This window comes from Eubalaena glacialis, chromosome 3, assembly GCF_028564815.1.
Source record: "Eubalaena glacialis isolate mEubGla1 chromosome 3, mEubGla1.1.hap2.+ XY, whole genome shotgun sequence".
Taxonomy (NCBI): domain Eukaryota; kingdom Metazoa; phylum Chordata; class Mammalia; order Artiodactyla; family Balaenidae; genus Eubalaena; species Eubalaena glacialis.
Genome location: NC_083718.1, coordinates 99,482,438 through 99,507,668, shown reverse-complemented (window position 1 = coordinate 99,507,668; position 25,231 = coordinate 99,482,438). Strand labels below are relative to the sequence as shown.

General features: G+C 37.3%; 1 protein-coding gene across 1 annotated transcript in view; it reads right to left on the bottom strand.

Moving 5' to 3' along the window:
* LOC133087113 (mitochondrial adenyl nucleotide antiporter SLC25A24-like) overlaps positions 1 to 25,231 on the bottom strand; it is a 69,299-nt gene that overhangs the window by 34,762 nt on the left and 9,306 nt on the right. The window contains exons 4-6 of the mRNA XM_061183881.1: positions 17,296 to 17,409; positions 8,338 to 8,490; positions 5,639 to 5,746 (exon numbers count right to left, since the gene is read on the bottom strand). Of these exons, the coding sequence (XP_061039864.1) occupies positions 5,639 to 5,746; positions 8,338 to 8,490; positions 17,296 to 17,409 (375 nt within the window). The remainder of the gene's footprint in view (positions 1 to 5,638; positions 5,747 to 8,337; positions 8,491 to 17,295; positions 17,410 to 25,231) is intronic.

The window sequence follows — 25,231 nt, the reverse complement described above, 5'->3', positions numbered from 1 at the left end:
GATAAGGAACCCAAAAGAGAATATAATTGATCCAACCACTATGGAAAACAAGTTGGAGGTTCCTCAGAAAATTAAAAGTAGATCTATCCTATGATCCAGCACTTCCACCTCTGGGTATAATACCCAAAGGAAATGAAAACAGGATTTCAAAGAGATATATGCACTTCTATGATTATTGTAGCACTATTGACAATAGCCAAGATATGGAAACAAGCTAAATGCTCATCAACAGATGAATAGACAAAGAAGATGTGGTGTGTATATATATATACACACATATATATGTATATATATATGTGTGTATATATACATACACAATGGAATGTTATTCAGCCACGAGAAAGGAGGACATCTTGCCATTTGCAGTAACATGGATGGACTTGGAGCACAGTGTGCTAAGTAAAATAAATCATACAGAGAAAGACAAGTACAATATGGCATCACTTATATGTTGAATCTAAAAAAGCCAAACTTGCAAAAACAGAGAGTAAAATGGTGGTTATCAGGGGATGGGAGGTAGGGGGGATAAGATAGATGCTATTTAAGGGCACAAACTTGCAACAAATAATAAATAAGCTCTAGAGATCTAACATACAGTATAGTGAATACAGACAACATTCTTGTACTGTAATCAACCATCTTGCTAAGAGACTAGAACTTATTTATTCCAACCACTTAAAAGAAAGGATAATTATGAACGTGATTGAAGTGCTAAATATTGCTATAATATATAAATCCATCAAATTAACATATTGTACACCTTAAATTTACACAATTTTATGTCAAATATATTCAAAAAAGAACCTAAAAGAAAAATGAAGCTCCTACAACCTCCATCCCCAACTTAAGTATCCTAATAAACTGATATTAGGATTTCACAAACATCAGCACATGTATATATATACACACAACTTGTGAATGGCAGGTTTATTAAATAAAATATATATATGACAGCATACACACAAATACCAACATAAAGAAAGACCAAAAAGAAAAGAAGAGAAACACTAAGGAACTTATCCAGATAAAAAGATGTTAAAGAGACCTGGCACATGATCCTGAAATGGATCCTGAACCACTTAAAAAAGAAATTACTATAAAGATGATTATTAGAACAATTAACAATTAAAGACAGTTGAATAGGACTGTGGATTAGATAATAGTATTGTATTATTGTTATATTTCCTGATTTTGATAATATATAAAAGAAAGTTCTTTGTTCTTAGTAAATTCACACTGAAATTTTTAGAGGTAAAGGACACAATATTTCCAACTTGCTCTCTCTCTACATAGACACACACACACACCCCACATGTATGGAGAGAGAATGTGCAAATGAGGCAAAAATGTTTAATGGAAATTTGTGTAAAGAGTATCCAGAATTTCCTTGGACTAAAGGAAAACATACGGAAAACCCTGCTGACACTGAAGTTTAGTATGACAGAATGAGCTATGTCTCTTTACCAAGTATAATATGTGGGCCTCAATTTTATACTATTTGTTCCTTTCTCACTGAGAAATGCTATGATAGAAATGTATTTGCAGGAATCTCCTTATCTGCTACTAAATCAGTTGCTTCTTTAGTGTGCAAATGTAAAGGTACATAATCTAAAGGAAGTACTGCTTATCCTAGATTACATATAAACACCATCAGACAAATACACAGGTCAGTTTAGACTTTGAAGGGAAAATAATGTTAAAATTTAAAAATCAACATGGAAAATCTATATTGTTTTTAAAAATTGGATGTTTCATCCTTATAATTACAAAGGAGTAAAAAAGTATAAACATTATAGAAAATATATTCAAAACATATTTAAATTACATACATCTGCTCTGACTCATAGCTCTAAAATTAATCACTTTCATGTTTAATCCAGGGTCTCTGTGTGTTCCTTGTATTCATTAATTCGGAATTTAGAAAAAATAAATAACAACAGAACAAACAAGACTTTAAAACAAGTATAATTAATATCCTCAGAGAAATTGCATCTCCTATATTGCATCTAGGAGGATGGTTCAATATTTGCAAATCGATCAATGTGACACATTACATTAACAAATTGAAGACTAAAAATCATATGATCATCTCAAGATGCAGAAAAAACTTTTGACAAAATTCAACATTCATTTATACCCACTTTCTCAAGAAAGTGGGTATAGAGGGAATATATCAATACCTCAACATAATAATGGCCATATAAGACAAACCTACAGCCAACATCATACTCAATGGTGAAAAGTTAAGATCAGGAACAAGACAAAGATGCCCACTCTTGCCACTTTTATTCAACATAGTATTGGAAGTCCTAGCCACAGTAATCAGACAAGAAAAAGAAATAAAATGAATCCAAATTGGAAAGGAAGAAGTAAAACTGTCACTGTCTGCAGATGAGATAATACTAAACAGAAAATCCTAAAAAGTTGCTACCAAAAAACTATTCAAACTAATAAATGAATTCAATAAAGTTGCAGAGTACAAAATTAACATACAGAAACATCATTGTTGGTGTTTACACAAACAATGAACTATCAGAAAGAGAAAATAGGAAAACAACCCCATTTACAATTGCATCAAAAAGAATAAAATACTTAGGAATAAATCTAACCAAGAAGATAAAAGACTTGTACTCAGAAAACTATAAGACATTGATGAAAGAAACTGAAGACAACACAAACAAATGGAAAGATATACTATGCTCATGGATTAGAAGGATTAATATTATTAATATGACTATATTATCCAAGGCAATCTATAGATTCAGTGCAGTCCCTATCAAAATACCAATGGCATTTTTCACAGAACTAGAACAAATAAGTTTAAAATTTGTATGGAAACACAAAAGACCCCAAATAGCCAAAACAGTCTTGAGAAAGAAGAAGACAGCTAGAGGTAACACACTCCCTGATTTCAAACTATACTACAAAGCTACAGTAATCAAAACAGTATGGTGCTTGCACAAAAACAGACACATAAATCAATGGAACTTAATAGAGAGCCAAAAAATGAACCCATACTTATATGGTCAATTAATCTATGACAGATGAGGCAAGAATATTGGAGGTACAATGGGGAAAAGACAGCCTCCTCAATAAATGGTGTTGGGAAAACTGGACAGTAACATGCAAAAGAATCAGACTGGACTACTTTCTCACACCATTTACAAAAATAAACTCAAAATGGACTAAAGATTTAAATATAAGACTTGAAACCACAAAACACCTAGAAGAAAACATAGGCAGTATGTCCTTTGACATCAGTCTTAGCAATATTTTGTCTCCTCAGGCAAAGGGAAACAAAAGCAAAAATAAATAAATGGAACTACGTCAGACTAAAAGGCTTTTTCACAACAAAGGAAACTATCAACAAAACAAAAAGGCAGCCTACTGAATGGGAGAAGGTATTTGCAAATGATATATCTGATAAGGGGTTAATATCCCAAATATACAAAAAAACTCATACAACTCAACATCAGAAAAAAAAAAACCCAATTAAAAAATGGACAGAGGACCTGAATAGACATTTTTCCAAAAAAGACATACAGATGGCCAACAAACATGAAAGGATGCTCAACATCACAAATCATCAGAGAAATGCAAATCAAAACCATAATGAGATATCACCTCACACCTGTCAGAATGGCTATCATCAAAAAGACAGCAAATAACAAGTATTGGCAAGGATGTGGAGAAAGGGAAAGCTTGAGCACTGTTGGTGGGAATGTAAATAGAACTACCATACAATCCAGCAACTCCACTTCTGGGTATTTTTCTGAAGAAAACAAAACACTAATTTGAAAAGATATATGCATCCCTATGTTCATTGCAGCATTATTTACAATGGCCAATATATGGAAGCAACCTGTGCCCATCAATAAATGAATGGATAAAGAAGATGTGAGATATATATATATATATATATATCTCATACATATATACAGAGAGATCAAAAAGAAAAACAAAATCCAAAATTTAATAGTCAAAAATTTCCCAGGGCTAGGAACATGACAGGTGTTTTCATTAAAAAGATCCAAAATTAACTGAGTAATATGAAAGAAAAGGGTCAAAATCTACACATTTCATGGTAAAATTTCAGAAAAACAAGAAAAGAAAATCTTGTGCTTCCCTGGAGGCTCAGTGGTTAAGAATCCACCTGCAAATGCAGGGGACATGGATTCAAGCCCTGGTCCGGCAAGATCTCACATGCCGCAGAGCAACTAAGCCCATGTGCCGTAACTACTGAGCCTGCACTCTAGAACTTGCATGCCACAACTACTGAAGCCCACGCGCCTAGAGCCTGTGCTCTGCAGCAAGAGAAGCCACCACAATGAGAAACCCACTCCCTGCAACAAAGAGTAGCCCCCGCTTGCCACAACTACAGAAAGCCCGCGTGCAGCAACGAAGACCCAACGCAGTCAAAAATAAAAAATAAATAAATTTATTTTAAAAAATAAATAAATAAAGTATATTTTTTAAAAAAAAGAAAGAAAATCTTAAGTGCTTCCAGATTATTAGAATTAATAAGAGTAATGTAGAGTGGTTGGATACAAGTTTAACTTAAAAATCCAAGAGTTTTCATATATACCAGCAATAAACATTAGGAAAATCTAATGGAATACATTAATAGCAACAAATATCACAACATATCTAGTAATATAAAAGCCTCAAAATGTGTAAGACCTGTATAAGAAAATTATAAACTTTATCAAAGAATACAAGGAAAGATCTAAATGGAGAGAAAGAGAGAGACATATCTCATTCCTGGGCAAAAATAATTTAATATTGTAATTGTCATTTCTTCCCCAAGTTCACTCAGTACAACTAAGAGTCCAAATCCCAATTCAGTTTGTTCTGGGTTTTTTTACAGAAACTTGGCAAGCCAATTCTAACGTTCGTATGGAAAGGAAAATGCAAAAAAAAAAAAAGAGCAACAAAATGTCCATCAACAGATGAATGGGTAAAGAGGATGTGGTATATATATACAATGGAATATTACTCAGCCATCAAAAAGAATGAAATACTGCCACTTGCAGCAACATGGATGGACCTAGAGATTATCATACTAAGCGAAGTAGTCAGTAAGAGAAAGACAAATACCATATGATATCACTTATATGTGTAATTAAAATACGATACAAATCAACATATCTATGAAACAAAAACAGGCTCACAGATATAGAGAACAGACTTGTGGTTGCCAAGGGGGAAGGGGGGTAGGGGAGGGAAGGAATGGGAGTTTGTGATTAGCAGAGGCAAACTATTATATATAGGATGGACAAACAACAAGGCATACTGTATAGCACAGGGAACTAAATATACTCAATATTCTATGACAAACCATAATGGAAAAGAATACGAAAAAGAATATATATATATATATCTGAGTCACTTTGCTATACAGAAGAAATTAACACAACATTGTAAATCAACTATACTTCAATAAAATTTAAAAAAAGAAAAAAAATAAAGAACAGCAACAGAAATGCCAGCTTAGATATCACAGCTCTGGAGACACTGCCCAAGCAATAGATTTTCCCTACTCAGTAACTACTAATGATAAGAGGATTGTGGCTCATTTGAAAAAAAATTAGCCATAATTTTCATTAAGGATAACAAATCTTTTTTCAACAGCACTTACCTCTAAGGGGTAAATAAAAGACTGAACAGTGGCACCAGCCAAAGAAGTAGAAGCAAACTTCTCAGTTGTTCCTAATTTGGCTCCTTCAGAAGAAAGACACTTCTTATACTATATTAACAAGAGTTCAAAGGTATGTTAGCACTCAAAAGTCCCAGAGGGCATGCAATTTATTCAATATCAATGAATACCTGGGCATTTAATTTATAGTTAAAAGCCAGAATGCACATTACCTAGTACCTAAATATAGTCATGTACATTAGATAGGGGGCCTCAACCTTAACAGTAGAGACTTCATCTTGTACCTCTTTTTGCCTAGAATAAGACCTGGTATGTAGCAGACATTCAACAAGTGTTGATTATGATAAGGAATAAATATCATGAAAATGGAGAACTTTGAGATGGAAACAACTGAGAACCTTATGCAATAAGTTCTGATGGCAACCATATCAAATTTTAATGAAGCAACATGACATGACAAACAAACCCAGGATAACCTTGGCCTGGTCATTTACTGAGTGATCCAGGACAAATTACTTAACTTCTCTAATAACTCAGTTTCTTCATCTGGAAAATGAAGGCAAGAGCCTTGTCTGTGCTGGTCACCATTATACCTGCAGTTCCTACTTTGCAAGATTGTTATGAAGATTAAATAACACAATAATGCACACATGTAAAATATTTGCCATGTAGAAACTAAGGGAGTGGTCTTTATTATTGCATATATTAATGATAATAAATTTTTTCTTATAGAATGGATTTTCAGCAGAATATTTCCTTGGCCTCTGTGATCTTTATTTTAGCTTCTCATTCCAAGCCAATCAGTACATCCTATCACTCTGCAAATAGCGATTAGTTCAATGATGAATATATGATATAACCCTGACCAGTGAGACCCAAGGAAATGTTTTAGGGCGACTTCTCAAAAGAAGCTTCCTTGCTCTTCTGAGGGAAATACAAGGAGAGTTGGCTCTCTTCCTGCTACAAGCAAACAAAGAAACGTGAACCCCTAGAAGCTTCTGGCAATGATCTTTCAATCACAAAGGAAGGAAGTCTTAGGAAAACACACTTGGAGGAAGTCAGAGGGAAATAGATGGGGGGAAACTGAGTCTTTGGTGACACTGTTGAACTGCTAAATAAAGCCTCATCAGAAGTACACCTTATTTCTGAATGTGAGATAGTAAATTCCCTTTATTAAGTAAGTCTGAGTCACACTTTCTGTTATTTATGACCTAAAGATTCCTGACTAATATGGTCACTTCAAGCTCCACATGCCCAAAACTAAACACACATCTTTCCCCCCAAAAATCTTATAATCTTCCTAAAGGACAGATGCTATTTACAAAAATAGTATGCTGTGAATGGTGCCCCTAGGGATGTGTGACAAACGGCCCCAGTTAAACAAACTAGAAACTTCTGTATCTCTCTTATGCTCCACAATTATAACAAAATCTTATCTACTTCCTAAATATCTTTGGGATATGTCCACTTGTCTCTCTCCACTGACATCACTCTCACCTCCCACCTGGGTTACAGCATGCTGTCCCAGCGGTTCTCCCTGCACAAGCTCATGCCCTTCTTCCCTTCTGCTTGCCTGTCTCTTCAGCCTCATCTTTAACCACAATCTCCACTGTAGCCATACTGAGCTTTTAATGCCTCAGATACACCTTACTCTTTTACCTCCAGGGCTTTAAACATATTGCTCCCTCTGCCTGGAAAATTCTTTCCTCTGTCTTTCCACTAGAAATTTTCCACTTACCCTTTGGATTTCAACTTAAATGTCACTTCCTTGAGGAGGCCTTCCCTAGCCTTTCAACCTAGTTAGGGTCCCTCTGTATCATTTTCCCACAGTATCCTGTATTACACTTTATGTAATACTTGGGACCACTGTTTATTGAGTGCTTACAATGTGCCAAGCTACTTGCAAGGTAGCTACTGTTTTCCACATTGTATGGATGAGACAACTGAAGTTCAGAGACATTATGGGAACTTGGCCAAGTCCACACAACTAGAATGTGCCAAATACAAGTCTGTGGTCTCTAAAGCCCTGCTCTGTCCATCTCTTCATTTTGTCTCCCTTGATTCAACCATATTCTTGTTAGAATTCAGTGAATTTAGTAACTATTGTGAAGTTCCATGTAAAAGCCCAAATGAATGATATAAAATAGCTCTTATGGAGGAAATATTAAGACCATAAAGAAGAAATTTCTTTTAAAAACATCATTAAGGGGCTTCCCTGGTGGCGCAGTGGTTGAGAATCTGCCTGCCAATGCAGGGGACACGGGTTCGAGCCCTGGTCTGGGAAGATCCCACATGCCGCGGAGCAACTAGGCCCGTGAGCCACAACTACTGAGCCTGCGCGTCTGGAGCCTGTGCTCTGCAACAAGAGAGGCCGCAATAGTGAGAGGCCCGCGCACCGCGATGAAGAGTGGCCCCCACTTGCCGCAACTAGAGAAAGCCCTCGCACAGAAATGAAGACCCAACACAGCCAAAAATAAATAAATTTTAAAAAAATCATTAAGATAAAATAACAGCATTATAATTATATAGTAATAATATAATTATATAACTTTACAATAATGTTCCAACATAGGTATTAACAACTATTTCCCTTTGTTTTGTAATAACCCCAAGTGATTTCTTAAAAATAAAATTGAATAACTTCCCTTTGTTAATAAATGTCATAGGCCGTGCATATTTACCTGTTCATAGGACCAGACCTTAACAGCCATTTCAGGAGCAAGCTTGAGAACATTCACACAATTTCCTCTCCACAAAGAAATGACACCACCCTCTTTTATCATCTCTATTAAATGGTTTATTATCTTCACATTCTTTGTTTCTAAGCTCTGAGCCTTGAAAAGGAAAGGAAGAACTTTGAAAATCACATATTATAATTTTCATGTGATTGGCAGGAGAGAGTTAAAATTCCTAAAATGTTGAAAATCTCTCCTATTGGGGAAGCAGCAACTGTTCAGGTGATTAGACAGCTTCGGAAGCATGTTTATTTTAATCCCTGCACTATAGCTTAAGAAGGGGACACCTTACACATGGAACACAGAAAAACATGCCACAGACATGGTTGCTTTGTTTCCTCCTCCTCAAGGGGATGAGCAAAGGGCTCTCCCATCGTGAAAAGAGTGAATCAGGTGTAAATTTCAACTGAAGGATCAGGGAAGCAACATTCCTGAAAAGTTAAGGCAACTGAAACTCAGAGAATTTATTGCTAACAAGTGACTATGAGGCCTTTAACGAGGGTGATCAGTATGGTCAGTGAGAGCAGAGAAAAAAGGTGGAATCCAACTAATTCTGTGGCCGAGACCTGAGACCTTTCTCCAGGGCATGTATTAGAAAAGAGATATTCAGTTTAGCCTTAAGACAGTATTGGAGAATGAGCCCTGAACATTGACTATATTGCATACAGCATAAGAAAAATTAAACCCAGAACAATGTGATTCAGCATGTGAGTGAAGATAACAGGAAAAATAAAGGATAAATTCAACAAATATAGTCCAGTAAGAGAAGCTACAAATTGGTTTAAAAATAAGAGGTATTAAAGAGCTATTTGTTTTTAGGGGACCGGCAGCCCTTGCAGTATGATGACTGGGTACTTAGTAAATGTGGAGCGGATCAGCAGGTTCATTGTAATACATATATGAGGAGAAAAGGAGGGAAAAACTGACCGAAAAATGAAAATACAAACAAAAAAAACCCAAGGAAAAATAATGGTATATATAATACTTATACTTAAATGGTCATACAGTGTTAAATATTCTTAAAAGTATGTGAAAGTTGACACTTTTAGTAGATATGTTAGGAGGCAGTTGCATCTATATTTATGTATATTTATAGCCTCATTCTTTCTAAAAGTTCATCTGGAACATTGTCATAAAATACACATACAATGTGGTCAATAAATAGAAATAAATTAATTAATATCAAAAAAAAAACAAAAAACAAGAACCAGTATGAGGATAATCACCAAATCAGTTGCAGCTAGAAGACAATTACCAACTCTCTATTGAGGAGAAAAAGACACTTAAACTCAGAATGATACCTGTATTTTACAGCCACAGTAATAAATATGTTTGCTTTAACTGTGCAATAAATCTATAAAAGAGAGCTGATATTCAGCCAATATATAAAATAAGGAAATATTTCTGAACAAGCTAGTACATAGTCACTGAGCTAAGCCCTTGCATACCCACCCCCTACTGCACCAGTCACTCCAGCTCTAGGGAGTCCCAGGTGGGCTCCACATTAAAGGGGTGCCTGCCCAGGTGACCATTAACCAGTCTACATACCTGCCCTCCTACCAGCAAACTGCCCTCTTGTGTCATCCCTAGGCCTCTCTGTTCAGAGCAAGTCCAGACCAAGACAGGGAAGACAGATGGTAACATTTGCACCAGACAGGCATATGCTAGGTATCCGTCTTACCCCAAAGGCTGTGACAGCCTACCACCAGCCAATGCACTCCAAAAGTTACCCTCACATTACCTTCACATTTATTGGTACTGCAGCCTCTGTGGCATACTTTTTTTATATATACATAAATTTATTTATTTTAGGCTGCGTTGGGTCCTCATTGCTGCGCGGAGTCTCCCCCCAGTTGCGGCAAGGGGAGCTACTCCTTGTTGCGGTGTGCAGGCTTCTCACTGTGGCAGATCCCTTGTTGCAGGAGCACGGGCTCCAGGCACGCGGGCTTCAGTAGTTGTGGCTCGCGGGCTCTAGAGCGCGTGGGCTTAGTTGCTCCGTGGCATGTGGGATCCTCCCGGACCAGGGCTCGAATCCGTGTCCCCTGCATTGGCAGGTGGATTCCCAACCACCGCACCACTAGGGAAGCCCTCTGTGGCATTCTTTAGTCTACACAGGTTGTTAAATATTTTTTAAATCACTCCTACTATAGAGTCAAGTCATAATGTAATTTGGTTTTTCTCAAATATTCTCCTTTGAGTGACATAAAAAGGTATTGATATATCAGGTAACTATTTCTGTGTAACAAACCACCCTACAAAGCTAAGTGGCTTGAAACAACCAATTTATTTGTTTGTGATTCTATGGATTAGCAATTTATACTGGACTCAACTAGGTGGGTCTTCTGCTGTTCTTTCCTGTGGTTACTTATGCGGCTGTCGTCAGTCATCTGGCAGTTTGGCTGGGGTTGGATGGTCCAAGATGTCTTTAAGCATATGGCTGGTGGTTGGTTCTGGCTGTTAACTGAGCCTTTCTCTCTCCATGTGGTTTCTTATTTTCGAGTTGGTTAGTCCAGGCTTCTTTACATGATGGTCTCAGGGTTTTCAAGTTGGTTAATCCAGGCTTCTTTACATGATGGTCTCAGGGCATTAGGAAGGCAAGAGCAAAAACTGCAAGACTGCTTTGAAGCAGAGGCTTGGAAGTCCCGCAGTGTCACTGGACATGGCCAACCCAGATTCAAGGGATGGAGAAATAAACTCGACCTCTTGATGCGAGGAGGAGCAAAGTCACATTGCAAAGGGGTATGCCTTCAAGGATAGGAAGAATTATGGAGTTATCTTTGCACACAATCTACCACAAGGATGTATGGCACTAGATCCATTGAGAAAGGAATGTGGTTCTAGCACACCACTTGGCTTTACAATAAATAACATTTACTTCATCATGAGAATGTAGTTATTTGATTTTAAACTTTTAAAATCATCCTATAGACAAGACATAGAGGATGTAAATATGATTATAGAAGAGAAGGTAATATTAACAAACTTGATAGTTTTGAAAAGGATATACTTTGTCAAAAATGCATTAGTATGATAAAAATACAAGTGACAAGATTCATTCCAGTATTTAGATCCTTTTGGAAATTTTGGTGCACCAATTATTGTCTCTCTTGCCAGCAAGATCTTTTATAAAATAATGTTACCTGGTGTTTGGGAGGATACAGGGAAACAGGTAATATCATACATTACTAGGAAAAGTAATGTATGATAAATTGGTGTTACCTTTCTGGAGGGGAATATGACAGCATACCAAAAGCCTTAAAATATGTATCGAATTCCACTTGTGGTAATGGCAAGCTGGGTAATTAGGAATGAACTTCCTACTAAGGATAACTGAAAAAGCTGATGAAATATTTTTTTCTTAAAGTTTCTTAAAGGGATCCATGAGCTAACAAGACAGAGACATATTCCAGGGCCAATATCTAGGAGAGAAGGAGAAAATCCAGAAAGGTAAGATTAACACTCAAGTGTACTTCTGGACCCAGAAGAAACAATTGTGAAATTATTTGAAAAATTAGTTGTTGTTTTGTGACCTCTCAGGATTAACAAAGAACAAAAGACAAAGCCCAGGGCTCATGGAAGGTAAAGGTCTGACAAACCACCTCCACTTTAAACTGGGACTTTGCAGGTCTATCCCCTCACGGTAGAAGAAACCAGCCTCTGCAAGGACTTACAGCATGGCTTTGTATCACCTGGGTGGTCCAGGGAACTTCAAGACTCGAATTTGAATTAAATAAAGTGATCCCAGATTGACAGTGATCCCAAGCACCTAAGAGAAACAAATAAAAATCTAGTCTGAAGTTGGATATCATCATCTTAGTCCTCAACTTATCACTGCAAGTGATATTTTTAAAAACAACAGCAAAAATTAATGGAGGAAAGAAAAGTAGAATGACTTTTTAAAAGATAGCAGAAGGGGTGCGCTTCCCTGGTGGCGCAGTGGTTAAGAATCTGCCTGCCAATGCAGGGGACACGGGTTCGTGCCCTGGTCTGGGAAGATCCCACATGCCGCGGAGCAACTAAGCCCGTGAGCCACAACTACTGAGCCTGCGCGTCTGGAGCCTGCGCGTCTGGAGCCTGTGCTCTGCAACAGGAGAAGCCGCGACAGTGAGAGACCCGCGCACCACGATGAAGAGCGGCCCCCGCTCGCCGCAACTGGAGAAAGCCCTCGCACAGAAACAAAGACCCAACACAGCCAAAAATAAATAAATAAATAAATAAATAAATTTATTAAAAAAAAAAAAAGATAGCAGAAGGCGAGAAAGGAAAAGGAAAATCTTAGAACATGCAGGACAAATAGAAAGCATAAAATAAGATGGTAGCTTTGACCAAAAATATCAATAAGTACATTAACTGTAAATGGAATAAATCTTCCAGTTTAAAATATAATAAAATCCAGGGAATTCCCTGGCTGTCCAGTGGTTAGTGCTCTGCGCTTTCACTGCCGAAGCCCTGGGTTCAATCCCTGGTGGGAGAACTAAGATCCCACATTCCTCGGCACAGCCAAAAAAAAAAAAAAAAAGGAAGAGCCCACCAAGTGTCAAGAACAATGGATGAATAAGAACCTACCTAAACTCACATTGTACAATTTCAGAGAACCCAGGGTAGAGGCATGAGTAAATGCTTCCAGAAAGGAAAACCGGGTTTTCAACAAAAAATCAAAATGGCATCAAAACGTCTCAGGAGTAACACTAGATGCTAGAAAATAATAGGGTAATGCCTTAAAAGTTCTGAGGGAAAGCATTTTTGACCTTGGTGTCCATATTCAGCCAAACTGCCAATCAAGGGGAAAAGAAAAATAAAATAATTTTAGACACGCAAGAAATTGACTTTCAGTAAAAGTGGTACAATGACCACACATGTTTATTCCCTCTTCCTCCCAAAACCACACAAAAATGGTAGTAAAGTAACAAAGAAGGCAATAACTAGGTCCCTCCGTGATTATTAAGCACCCCCCTTTCACTTTTAAAAGTATCTCGGTTCAAACGAAAATTATATGGTCACCTCATTACTAATCTGCAAGGAAAAAGTGTACTAGTGATTTCAACAGGTTTGGGGGAGGTGGAAAGCAAATAGAAAAGTGATAACTCATTTAGCAGAGTAAAACTTATAACTTAAGTGTCTGTGGAGGGGAATGAACATAGAAGTCAATTTTCCCTTAAAAACCCATGAAGCTTTATTCTCTGGAGAAAGCAGAGAATAAAGTATCTTGACTCAGGAATACAGAATTCAAGAATTCAGTGAGGTATAGGACTGAAAACAAATGGATTAAGTGAATAAATTTGCACAATGGACAGTAGGCCTCCTGCCCCTTTCCCCTGCTTTGTACCCAGAATACCAGCAGCCAGACAGGCTCTCTTGCTTTGTATATGTCTATAAAAATTAGAGAGATATTTGTTCCTCTGTGACCCAAAAAAAGGTAAAAAGAGATAGTGGCTGAACGTTGTCATAGGCCATCATTTCTGCCTTGAATAGAACAATGAAGAGTGGACACCCTTCTCATCTTGTTTCAGTTGTACATTCATACCCAGAGACTTGGCCACCAGGCACAGGCAATTTCTTCATTGCCTGCACCAATTTGAAAAGGACCCAAAACTTTTCAAAAAACTGCAGAATTCCACCTACAGAGCCCTGCATTTGATAAGGAATAAAGGAGTGCCACTCTGGCCAGTCTCTGTCTCTTGCTGTCATGATTTCCAACCCATGTAGAGAATCAAGAGTATTGTGTAGCCTTCCCTTCCCTGGCCCCGGAAAAAAAGGAGATTTCCCTAATTTTTGCCCTCCCTAGAACACTAGACCTAGATCATTAGGTTATGTTTAATTATTTGTTTACATATCTGTCTCCATCAGTAACTCCAAAATGCATATGGATGAGAATGGTGTATTATTTGGTTGTTGTACCCTCAAGGTGAGTTGAGTGCCTGGGAGCTTTATTGAATAAATGAGTCCAGGAGATTACAGTCAATGAATAATTTGCCCATGAGAATATCAATAAGTACTGAAATCCTTCTGAAATCTTTCTTTTTAAAAGCATCAAATATTATTCACATTACTCAAAAACATGCATATGAACTACGCAACACTCCTGCATTAGGGTTTTCAGACGCTCTGATGACACTGTGCATGTTTGAGCACAAGTACCTGCTATGCCTCCGGCCAACAGGTATTTCCATAGATGGCCAGATTTTCTCTTTTCATCAATTAAATTATGAAAAGTCCATCTATCTCCCATATCAATTCCCTATTAAAACAAAATAAATTTTAAAATAAGTAACATTATAATTAGATGACCTCAGATGAAAGTGTTATCTCCTTGTAAGATCTAAATAATGTTTTCTATATCTCAGCTCCACAGCAAATTAATATCATCAGCCTCTCCCAGAATTTTGTACTTTACCGACTAGTGTAATTTTAAATCACTCATTTTGTACTTTATCAACTAGTGTAATTTTAAATAACTCATAAATTAGCTTGAAATACTGTCAACTATAAATTAATAATAACTATTTGTATCACATTTAGGATAATCTTTACATTTCCCATTTTAAAATCTCTATACAATTTTCAGTATAAAATTTTTTGTCTGAGATTGAATACAAAAAGAACAACCTGCCAAGTTCTAAGAAATATTTTTAGCCATAATGAAATACAGGCTACATAAACTACTAGTGAGATAATAGTTATTTAATTGGCAATAATGTAAAAGTATAATATCTTCAGTGTTCAAGATCTAGTGGATCCCCCAGTTATCTTCAGTCAGACTCTTTACCTCTAACAAAACAAATATAAAATATCAGTATATGACATACCTTTAAAAGCAGTTTCCTTTCACATCTTTACCTACAGTGGAATTGAACAAAACCTGGGCCTTCCCACGTAGTGCTCAGAGCAGATAATAAACTCTGTAGTATATATATCACAAGTAGGAGATTTCGAGAGTCTAGAAGTTTGATCACATATGTCATGATTAAAGACCTTGGATCAAGAGTCAGGTGGGATTCAAATCCTGACTTCCCTAGCTCCTAACTGAATGAACTCTCTGGGACTTAGTTTCCTCAAATGCAAAGGGGAACAATACTAATACCTAACCGGATAGGCTCGTTAAGATTAAATAACTTAGAGCATAAAAAACACTCAGCATAATGCTTGGTACTAAAAAGTTCTCAGTGAATGTTAGCTACTGATATTATTAATTGTAAAACATAGATTGCTTGATAGCAGTTTGGCCTCCAAGTGCTTGGCTTGCTTAGTCATGAGCAATAATGTGACTATGAAATAGCTCAATATCTGTTTAAGAAATAAAAATTAACATTTACAGAGCTAAGCCAGCACTGCATTGAACAGTTATATGTGTCGTCTTTAATTTTCATAATAAGTCTAAGAAAAGTAAGTATTATTATCCCAATTTTACAGTTAAGAAAACTGAGGCCCAGAGAGATTAAATAATTTACCCCAACTCACCCAGATAGTAAATGGCAGAGCTGGGATTTGAACCAGAGCCAGCACTCTGTTTCCACTCTGCAGAACTGGCTGCTTTCCACCTCTGGGCTGTACAGTTATAGTGCCAAGCATATTTGTTTCCTGTGAAATTACTATAAGCCAAACAGTGGACCTGCCCCTGGAACAAATGAAGTGCCATTTGTTAGCACTATACCCAAAAAGAAAGTTCATTGAGTTCATTTTAAATTACTTTATTAGGTTATCACAAACACTGTGTCATTTAATTTTCAAAATAGATATTTTCCATGCCTGTTTGTTCTTTAACTCATTATAAAACAGAAAACTTATCCTATAGTAGGCATAAAATAAATGTATTTTTCATTGACTTGAATTTCCTTTAATCATCTCTAAACGGAAGGTGCAGAATGAACACTACCAAAAGGATAAAATCTCCTCTTAATGATTACATATTTACTAAAAGAATGTTGGTAACTAAAGAGTTTCATAAGGGTCATGTTAAGAGTAAAGAAGGTACACTATTACAGCTAAGGCAGTAAGGTTATTCTACCTGTCAATTGTAATGTGATCCTACTGGTCATCTCCCTTTCTCAGAGAGACAGGACATATGTATGCATGTATATATTTGACCCTTGAATAACACAGGGGTTAGAGGCACTGATCCCCAGGAACAATCGAAAATCCATGTATAACTTAACATTCAGCCCTCCATAACCTAGGTTAACCACAGATCATGTAGTACTTTAGTACGTATTTATCGGAAAAAAATCTGCATATAAGTGGACCTTCAAGGTGAAGTTCATATCTGCATTGTTCAAGGTTCAGCTGTATACATATAATCATGGGACATAGAACAGTGCAGATTATAATTTGTAGTTACTAAGCAAAAATTTTAAGATATTTTAAGAAATTTTGAGAATTTTAAGAAATTATGAAGCATAGATTTTTACTTGCACTGAGAGACAAGTGCTATGCCGACTATGAGGTATATATGAATATGAAAAAAACTAGAACTTTGGCACTCTTTCAAAAAATTCTGCTCATAGTTTATTCATTCATCCAACAAATATGTATCAGTAAAGTACTATATGACACAGCAATCTGCAACTCACACTCCCTACTTTTCAGGAAAGAAAATAAGCAACTATAATACAAAATGATGGTGCTGAGTAGGAGTAATCAACTCTTCAGAGTGTAGTTACTCTCAACAGATGTGTGCCTTTTGCAGGTTGAAACTTTGGTTGAAGTACATATTATATGTCAATTCAGATTTTTAGCATCATACAAATTTCTGAGGAAACAACATTCTATAGCATCACTTTTTTAATCAGGAAATCTTCACTAGATAAGTTTCTGGCCCCATAATTTTCTAACAGTACACAATGCATTACATTTACACCCATGATTCATGGAATAAAATACACAAATATTTAAAAAGAGACCACTTACAGTAAAATGGCTCCAGTAATGGGCAATTTCTTCAATATTTCTTGCAGGTTTAAATAAAAAATACTTCCTCCATTCATACCAATCCACTGTCAGTGACCCATCAGTGTCCATACTGTATATTAAAACAAAGAATATGCTCAAATACAAATTGCGAGTCATAAATTTTAAAAAGCATTATCAAAATGACATCTCATAATCTCAAAGTCAGAAAATTGGGGATATAGCTGAGCTCTGCCCATTGTTACTTTTGTGATGTAGAGAGTGCATCTTACATCTCTAAATTTCAGTTTATATAAGAATAATTCCTACAACACAGAGCTATTAGAGTATTAAAAGTGATTATATGCACAAAGGCCTTGTAAATTATAAAGAACTAACAAGCTGTAAGTCAGAATTACGGCAACCCCATTTTCTAGTATTTCTCCTTTAAACATTTCCCCTTCTTCCCATTTGTAACTTCATCTTGTAACTTCTCTAGCAATCAGAATGATGGCTGACAATTACCCTTTTTAGTTATAGATCTTAAAGGACAATTTTCACTTTTATGGATATCAAATATCTCATATCAAAAATATCATAAGAAACCCAAATATCCATGGAAATATAATTTTCATTAATATGAAATAATAGTAATCAAACCAATTTTAAGAATTTTAAAGAATTTTAAGAATTCTCATCAGGGAATTTCTCAAATCCTTGAATGAAATTAACAATGTGAAGAAAGATAATGAAATATATTGCTTTGAAATGTGAGCTTCCCAAAATTTCAAGTTATTCATACTTGTCTCAGGTAGCTCCCTTTCTCATTTTCCTCAGTGACTATTGCTAATTTTCATACATCTCCTCAAGCCACCAAATCAATTTTTGACACTTACTCTAGGGCCATGTTGTCCCCCATTTCTCCCTGAAACATGAGTGTTTAAGCATTCTCACCCTAAAATAAAATCTCTTAACCCCACCTTCCGCACTATCACCCCCTATCTCTCTCTGCCTTTGCAGTAACACTCTTTAAAGAGTTGTCTACCTTCTGTCTCCAATTTCTCCTCATTCTCTCTTGAACCCACTCCCATCAGGTTCTCACCACTATTACCCCACCGATAGCCTCCACAGCACTAAATCAGTGGTCCATTCTCTACCTTCATCTTCTTTAGCCTATCAGCAGCATTTGACAAAGATAGTTGTCTTCTCCTTGAAATATTTTCTTCACTTGTCTTCCAGAACAGAGTATTCTCCTGGCCCTCCTCCTTTCTCTCTGGCTGCTCTTTCTCAGTCTCCTTTACTGGTTTTCCCTCATCTCCCCTGCCTCTAAACATTAGACAATACCAGGACTCAGTGTACTATACTCTCTCCTTGGTTATCTCTTCCAGTCTCATGGCTTTAAATACCATCTATAGGCCCATGACTCCCAAATCCCTCGCCTGAGTTTTCCTCTGAACTTCAGATCCCTATTTCTAGTTGCCCACTTCACATCTTTACTTAGATGTCTGGTTAGCATCTGAAACTTAACAAGAACAAACCTGAACTCTGATATCTACCCCATTCCAAACCTGCCTTTCTCACAGTTTTACCCCTCTCAATACCTGGCAACTCCATTCTTCTAGATGCTCAAGCCAAAAATCTTGACATTATCCTTGACTACTCTCTTTCTTTTACACCCCACTCACAACCCAGCAGTAAATCCTGTCAGCATTTCAAAATACATCCAGAATCCAATCGCTACATACCTCCTCCGTCCTGGTACGAGCCACTCTCAAATGTTGTCTGTATTATTGCCTAGCTGTCCTCCCTGCTTTCACCCTTGTTCCCTACAAACTATTCTCAACACGTCAGCCAGAATGAGACTGCTAAAATCTATGTTATGTCATATCACACTCTGTTTAAAACCATCCAATGACTTATCAGAGGAAAAGCCAAAGTCCTTATAATTTCCCACAAGATCATATGTGATCTGACTCCTGTTAACTCTTAGAATTCATCTCCTACCACCCTCTTCCTCATTCACTCTATTCCAAACACACTGGCCTCCTCTCAACATCCTAACCTTGTCAGATACACTGCCTTCCTGGGGACTTTGCTCATGCTGTTTCCTTGCCTAGACTGCTCCTAGACTGCCCAAAGACCATCATGACTCCTTCCTCACTTCTTCGGATCTCTACGCAAATGTCACCTTCAAGGCCTTCCCAACTCACCATATCTAAAACTGCAGCCTCCATACCACTCACATACCCATACTGTTTTCCTCTCCTGCATTATTTTTCCACTTATCACCATCTAACATAATTTGTTTATCTAGCTTACTGTTTTCTCCTCTTGTTTATCATGAGTTTCACAGAGCAGGACTTTTTGCCTGTTTCCTTCAATACTACATCCTTAGCACCCAGATGAATGTCAGGCACTCGATAAGTATTTGTAGAATGAATGAATAAATTTCTCTCTACCCACTTTTTTCCTTACCTCCTATGTTCTAGACTCTGAGAACAAAATGTTGACTCCTATTCAAGGACCCTCTCCCTCTCTTGAGCTATTGGTCCCATTCCCTCTCAATCACTAATCTCCTTTCCCTACAACATATCCAGCATCTCTCTCTCTGCCTCTGATGGCTGCTTCTCCACAAATCTCTCCTATCCTTCAAAAAATAATAAAAATAAAATTTAAAGAGACTCGCTTAGTTGTCTTCTCCTTCTTATCTAAACTTCCCAAATCAGTAAACCACATTCATAGTACCCACATCCTCACTTCCCATTCATTCAATAGCCTTATGCAATCTGACTTAACCCTTTACCACCCTACTGAAACTGCTTTCACTGAGATGCCAAGAAATCTCCCAAATGAGTAGATCCAGTGGATTTTTTCAATATTTATGTTACTGGTCCTTCCTTTTAAACTTGATACTTTCCACCCCTGGCTTTTGTGACAACATTAAATGTCAGAAAACATGTATTGATCTGTTAGTATGTTCCAGACACTGTGCTAGGCATTGACTATAAAATAATGGATAATATACTTTGGTCCCTGTCTTCATGAAGCTTACAGTCTAGTGGAAACAGACTGTAAAGTTGTTGTAAAAGCAAATACCAGCAAAACCAAAAAAGTTTCAGAGGTTAGAGTCACATCTAAACTAACACCTACAGAATAAGTAGAAGATATTCAAGTGAAGGAGCTGGGATGGGTCTCCCAGACAGAGAGAATAGTTTATACAAGGATTGGAGGAATGAGAAACCATGGTTTTTTGGGGCTTTTTTTAAAGACTGAAAGAAGCTCAGTTGGCCTGGAGCACAGAATGGAAGGAGAGTTCAAGATGATGAGGCTAGAGAGGTAGGCCAGACCATGCGGAGCCCTGTAGACCATGGAAAGGAGCCAATGTTCCATCTTAACCCTTGGAATAGCATCAAGTATTAATATGGATATGAAAATTCTAAATGAAGTGATAGCAAATCAAATTCATTTATATACTTAGAAGAGCAACAAAAACCATGTTTCTATGAATAAATCCAACAAAAGTTACATAAGACCTTTATAGAGAATATATAAAACTTTATTAAAAGGCATTAAAGAGAATCTAAAAAAATGAAGACATATATAATATTCATGGAACAGAAAATGTAACATCATAAATACATCACTTCTCCCCCAAATTAATCTATAAATTAAATACAATTGCAATCAAAATTCCAAAAGGGGGACTCCCTCTTGCGAGAGCACCAGAATGACAACTGGCTGCTGGACAATCATCGACAGGAAGACGCTGGACTTCACCAAGGGGGATACCCCATGTCCAAGGACACAGGAGAGGCCACAGTGAGACGGTAGGAGGGGCGCAATCAGAGTAAAATCAAATCCCATAACTGCTGGGTGGGTGACTCACAGACTGGCGAGCACTTATACCGCAGAAGTCCACCCACTGGAGTGAAGGTTCTGAGCCCCACGTCAGGCTTCCCAACCTGGGCGTCCAGCAACAGGAGGAGGAATTCATACAGAATCAGACTTTGAAGCCTAGTGGGAATTGATTGCAGGACTTTGACAGGACTGGGGGAAACAGAGACCCCACTCTTGGAGGGCACACACAAAATAGTGTGTGCATCGGGACCCAGGGGAAGGAGCAGTGACCCTGGGGGAGACTGAACCAGACATACCTGCTGGTGTTGGGGGGTCTCCTGCAGAGGCGGGGGCTGGCTCTGTTTCACTGTGGGGACAAGGACACTGGCAGCGGAGGTTCTGGGAAGTACTCCTTGGCGTGAGCCCTCCCAGAGTCTGCCATTAGCCCCACCAAAGAGCCCGGGTAGGCTCCAGTGTTGGGTTGCCTCGGGCAAAACAACCAACAGGGAGGGAACCCAGCCCCACCCATCAACAATCAAGTGGATTAAAGTATAACGGAGCTCTGACCCACAGCAACAGTCAGCTCTACCCACCTCCAGAGCCTCCCATCAAGCCTCTTAGATAGCCTCAACTACCAGAGGGCAGACAGCAGAAGCAAGAAAAACTACAGTCCTGCGGCCTGTGGAACAAAAACCACATTTACAGAAAGATAGACAAGATGAAAAGGCAGAAGGCTATAAACCAGATGAAGGAACAAGAAAAACCCCAGAAAAACAACGAAATGAAGTGGAGATAGGCAACCTTCCAGAAAAAGAATTCAGAATAATGATAGTGAAGATGATCCAGGACCTCCGAATAAGAATGGAGGCAAAGATTGAGAAGATGCAAGAAATGATTAACAAAGACCTAGAAAAATTAAAGAACAAACAAACAGAGATGACCAATACAATAACTGAAATGAAAACTACACTAGAAGGAATCAATAGCAGAATAACTGAGGCGGAAGAACGGATAAGTGACCTGGAAGACAGAATGGTGGAATTCACTGCTGCAGAACAGACTAAAGAAAAAAGAATGAAAAGAAATGAAGACAGCCTAAGAGACCTCTGGGACAACATTAAACGCAACAACATTCGCATTATAGGGGTCCCAGAAGGAGAAGAGAGAGAGAAAGGACCAGAGAAAATATTTGAAGAGATTATAGTCGAAAACTTCCCTAACATGGGAAAGGAAATAGCCACCCAAGTCCAGGAAGCGCAGAGAGTCCCATACAGGATAAACCCAACGAGAAGCACGCCAAGACACATAGTAATCAAAGTGGCAAAAATTAAAGACAAAGAAAAATTATTTAAAGCAGCAAGGGAAAAACAACAAATAATATACAAGGGAACTCCCATAAGGTTAACAGCTGATTTCTCAGCAGAAACTCTACAAGCCAGAAGGGAGTGGCATGATATACTTAAAGTGATGAAAGGGAAGAACCTACAACCAAGATTACTCTACCCAGCAAGGATCTCATTTAGATTTGATGGAGAAATCAAAAGTTTTACAGACAAGCAAAAGCTAAGAGAATTCAGCACCACCAAACCAGCTCTACAACAAATGCTAAAGGAACTTCTCTAAGTGGGAAACACAAGAGAAGAAAAGGACCTACAAAAACAAACCCAGAATAATTGAGAAAATGGTCATACGAACATACATATCGATAATTACCTTAAACGTGAATGGATTAAATGCTCCAACCAAAAGACACAGGCTTGCTGAATGGATACAAAAACAGACTCATATATATGCTGTCTACAAGAGACCCACTTCAGACCTAGGGACACATACAGACTGAAAGTGAGGGGATGGAAAAAGATATTCCATGCAAATGGAAATCAAAAGAAAGCTGGAGTAGCTATACTCATATCAGATAAAATAGACTTTAAAATAAAGAATGTTACAAGAGACAAGGAAGGACACTACATAATGATCAAGGGATCAATCCAAGAAGAAGATATAACAATTATAAATATATATGCACCCAACATAGGAGCACCTCAATACATAAGGCAACTGCTAACAGCTATAAAAGAGGAAATGGACAGTAACACAATAATAGTGGGGGACTTTAACACCTCACTTACACCAATGGACAGATCATCCAAAATGAAAATAAATAAGGAAACAGAAGCTTTAAATGACACAATAGACCAGATAGATTTAATTGATATTTATAGGACATTCCATCCAAAAACAGCAGATTAAACGTTCTTCTCAAGTGCGCACGGAACATTCTCCAGGATAGATCACATCTTGGGTCACAAATCAAGCCTCAGTAAATTTAAGAAAATTGAAATCATATCAAGCATCTTTTCTGACCACAATGCTATGAGATTAGAAATGAATTACAGGGGAAAAAAGTAAAAAACACAAACACATGGAGGCTAAACAATACATTACTAAATAACCAAGAGATCACTGAAGAAATCAAAGACGAAATCAAAAAATACCTAGAGACAAATGACAATGAAAACACGACGACCCAAAACCTATGGGATGCAGCAAAAGCAGTTCTAAGAGGGAAGTTTATAGCTATACAAGCCTACCTAAAGAAACAAGAAAAATCTCAAGTAAACAATCTAACCTTACACCTAAAGAAACTAGAGAAAGAAGAACAAACAAAACCCAAAGTTAGCAGAAGGAAAGAAATCATAAAGATCAGAGCAGAAATAAATGAAATAGAAACAAAGAAAACAATAGCAAAGATCAATAAAACTAAAAGCTGGTTCTTTGAGAAGATATACAAAATTGATAAGCCATTAGCCAGACTCATCAAGAAAAAGAGGGAGAGGACTCAAATCAATAAAATCAGAAATGAAAAGGGAGAAGTTACAACAGACACCGCAGAAATACAAAGCATCCTAAGAGACTACTACAAGCAACTTTATGCCAATAAAATGGACAACCTGGAAGAAATGGACAAATTCTTAGAAAGGTATAACCTTCCAAGACTGAACCAGGAAGAAGCAGAAAATATGAACAGACCAATCACAAGTAATGAAATTGAAACTGTGATTAAAAATCTTCCAACAAACAAAAGTCCAGGACCAGATGGCTTCACAGGTGAATTCTATCAAACATTTAGAGACCAGCTAACACCTATCCTTCTCAAACTCTTCCAAAAAATTGCAGAGGAAGGAACACTCCCAAACTCATTCTATGAGGCCACCATCACCCTGATACCAAAACCAGACAAAGATACTACAAAAAAAGAAAATTACAGACCAATATCACTGATGAATATAGATGCAAAAATCCTCAACAAAATACTAGCAAACAGAATCCAACAACACATTAAAAGGATCATACACCACGATCAAGTGGGATTTATCCCAGGGATGCAAGGATTCTTCAATATACGCAAATCAATCAATGTGATACACCATATTAACAAATTGAAGAATAAAAACCATATGATCATCTCAATAGATGCAGAAAAAGCTTTTGACAAAATTCAACACCAATTTATGATAAAAACTCTCCAGAAAGTGGGCATAGAGGGAACCTACCTCAACATAATAAAGGTCATATATGACAAACCCACAGCAAACATCATTCTCAACGGTGAAAAACTGAAAGCATTCCCTCTAAGATCAGGAACGAGACAAGGATGTCCACTCTCACCACTATTATTCAACATAGTTCTGGAAGTCCTAGCCACGGCAATCAGAGAAGAAAAAGAAATAAAAGGAATACAAATTGGAAAAGAAGAAGTAAAACTGTCCCTGTTTGCAGATGACATGATACTGTACATAGAGAATCCTAAAACTGCCACCAGAAAACTGCTAGAGCTAATTAATGAATATGGTAAAGTTGCAGGATACAAAATTAATGCACAGAAATCTCTTGCTTTCCTATACACTAATGATGAAAAATCTGAAAGAGAAATTATGGAAACACTCCCATTTACCACTGCAACAAAAAGAATAAAATACCTAGGAATAAACCTACCTAGGGAGACAAAAGACCTGTATGCAGAAAACTATAAGACACTGATGAAAGAAATTAGATGATGCCAAAGCAGTCTTGAGGGAAAAAAACGGAGCTGGAGGAATCAGACTCCCTGACTTCAGAC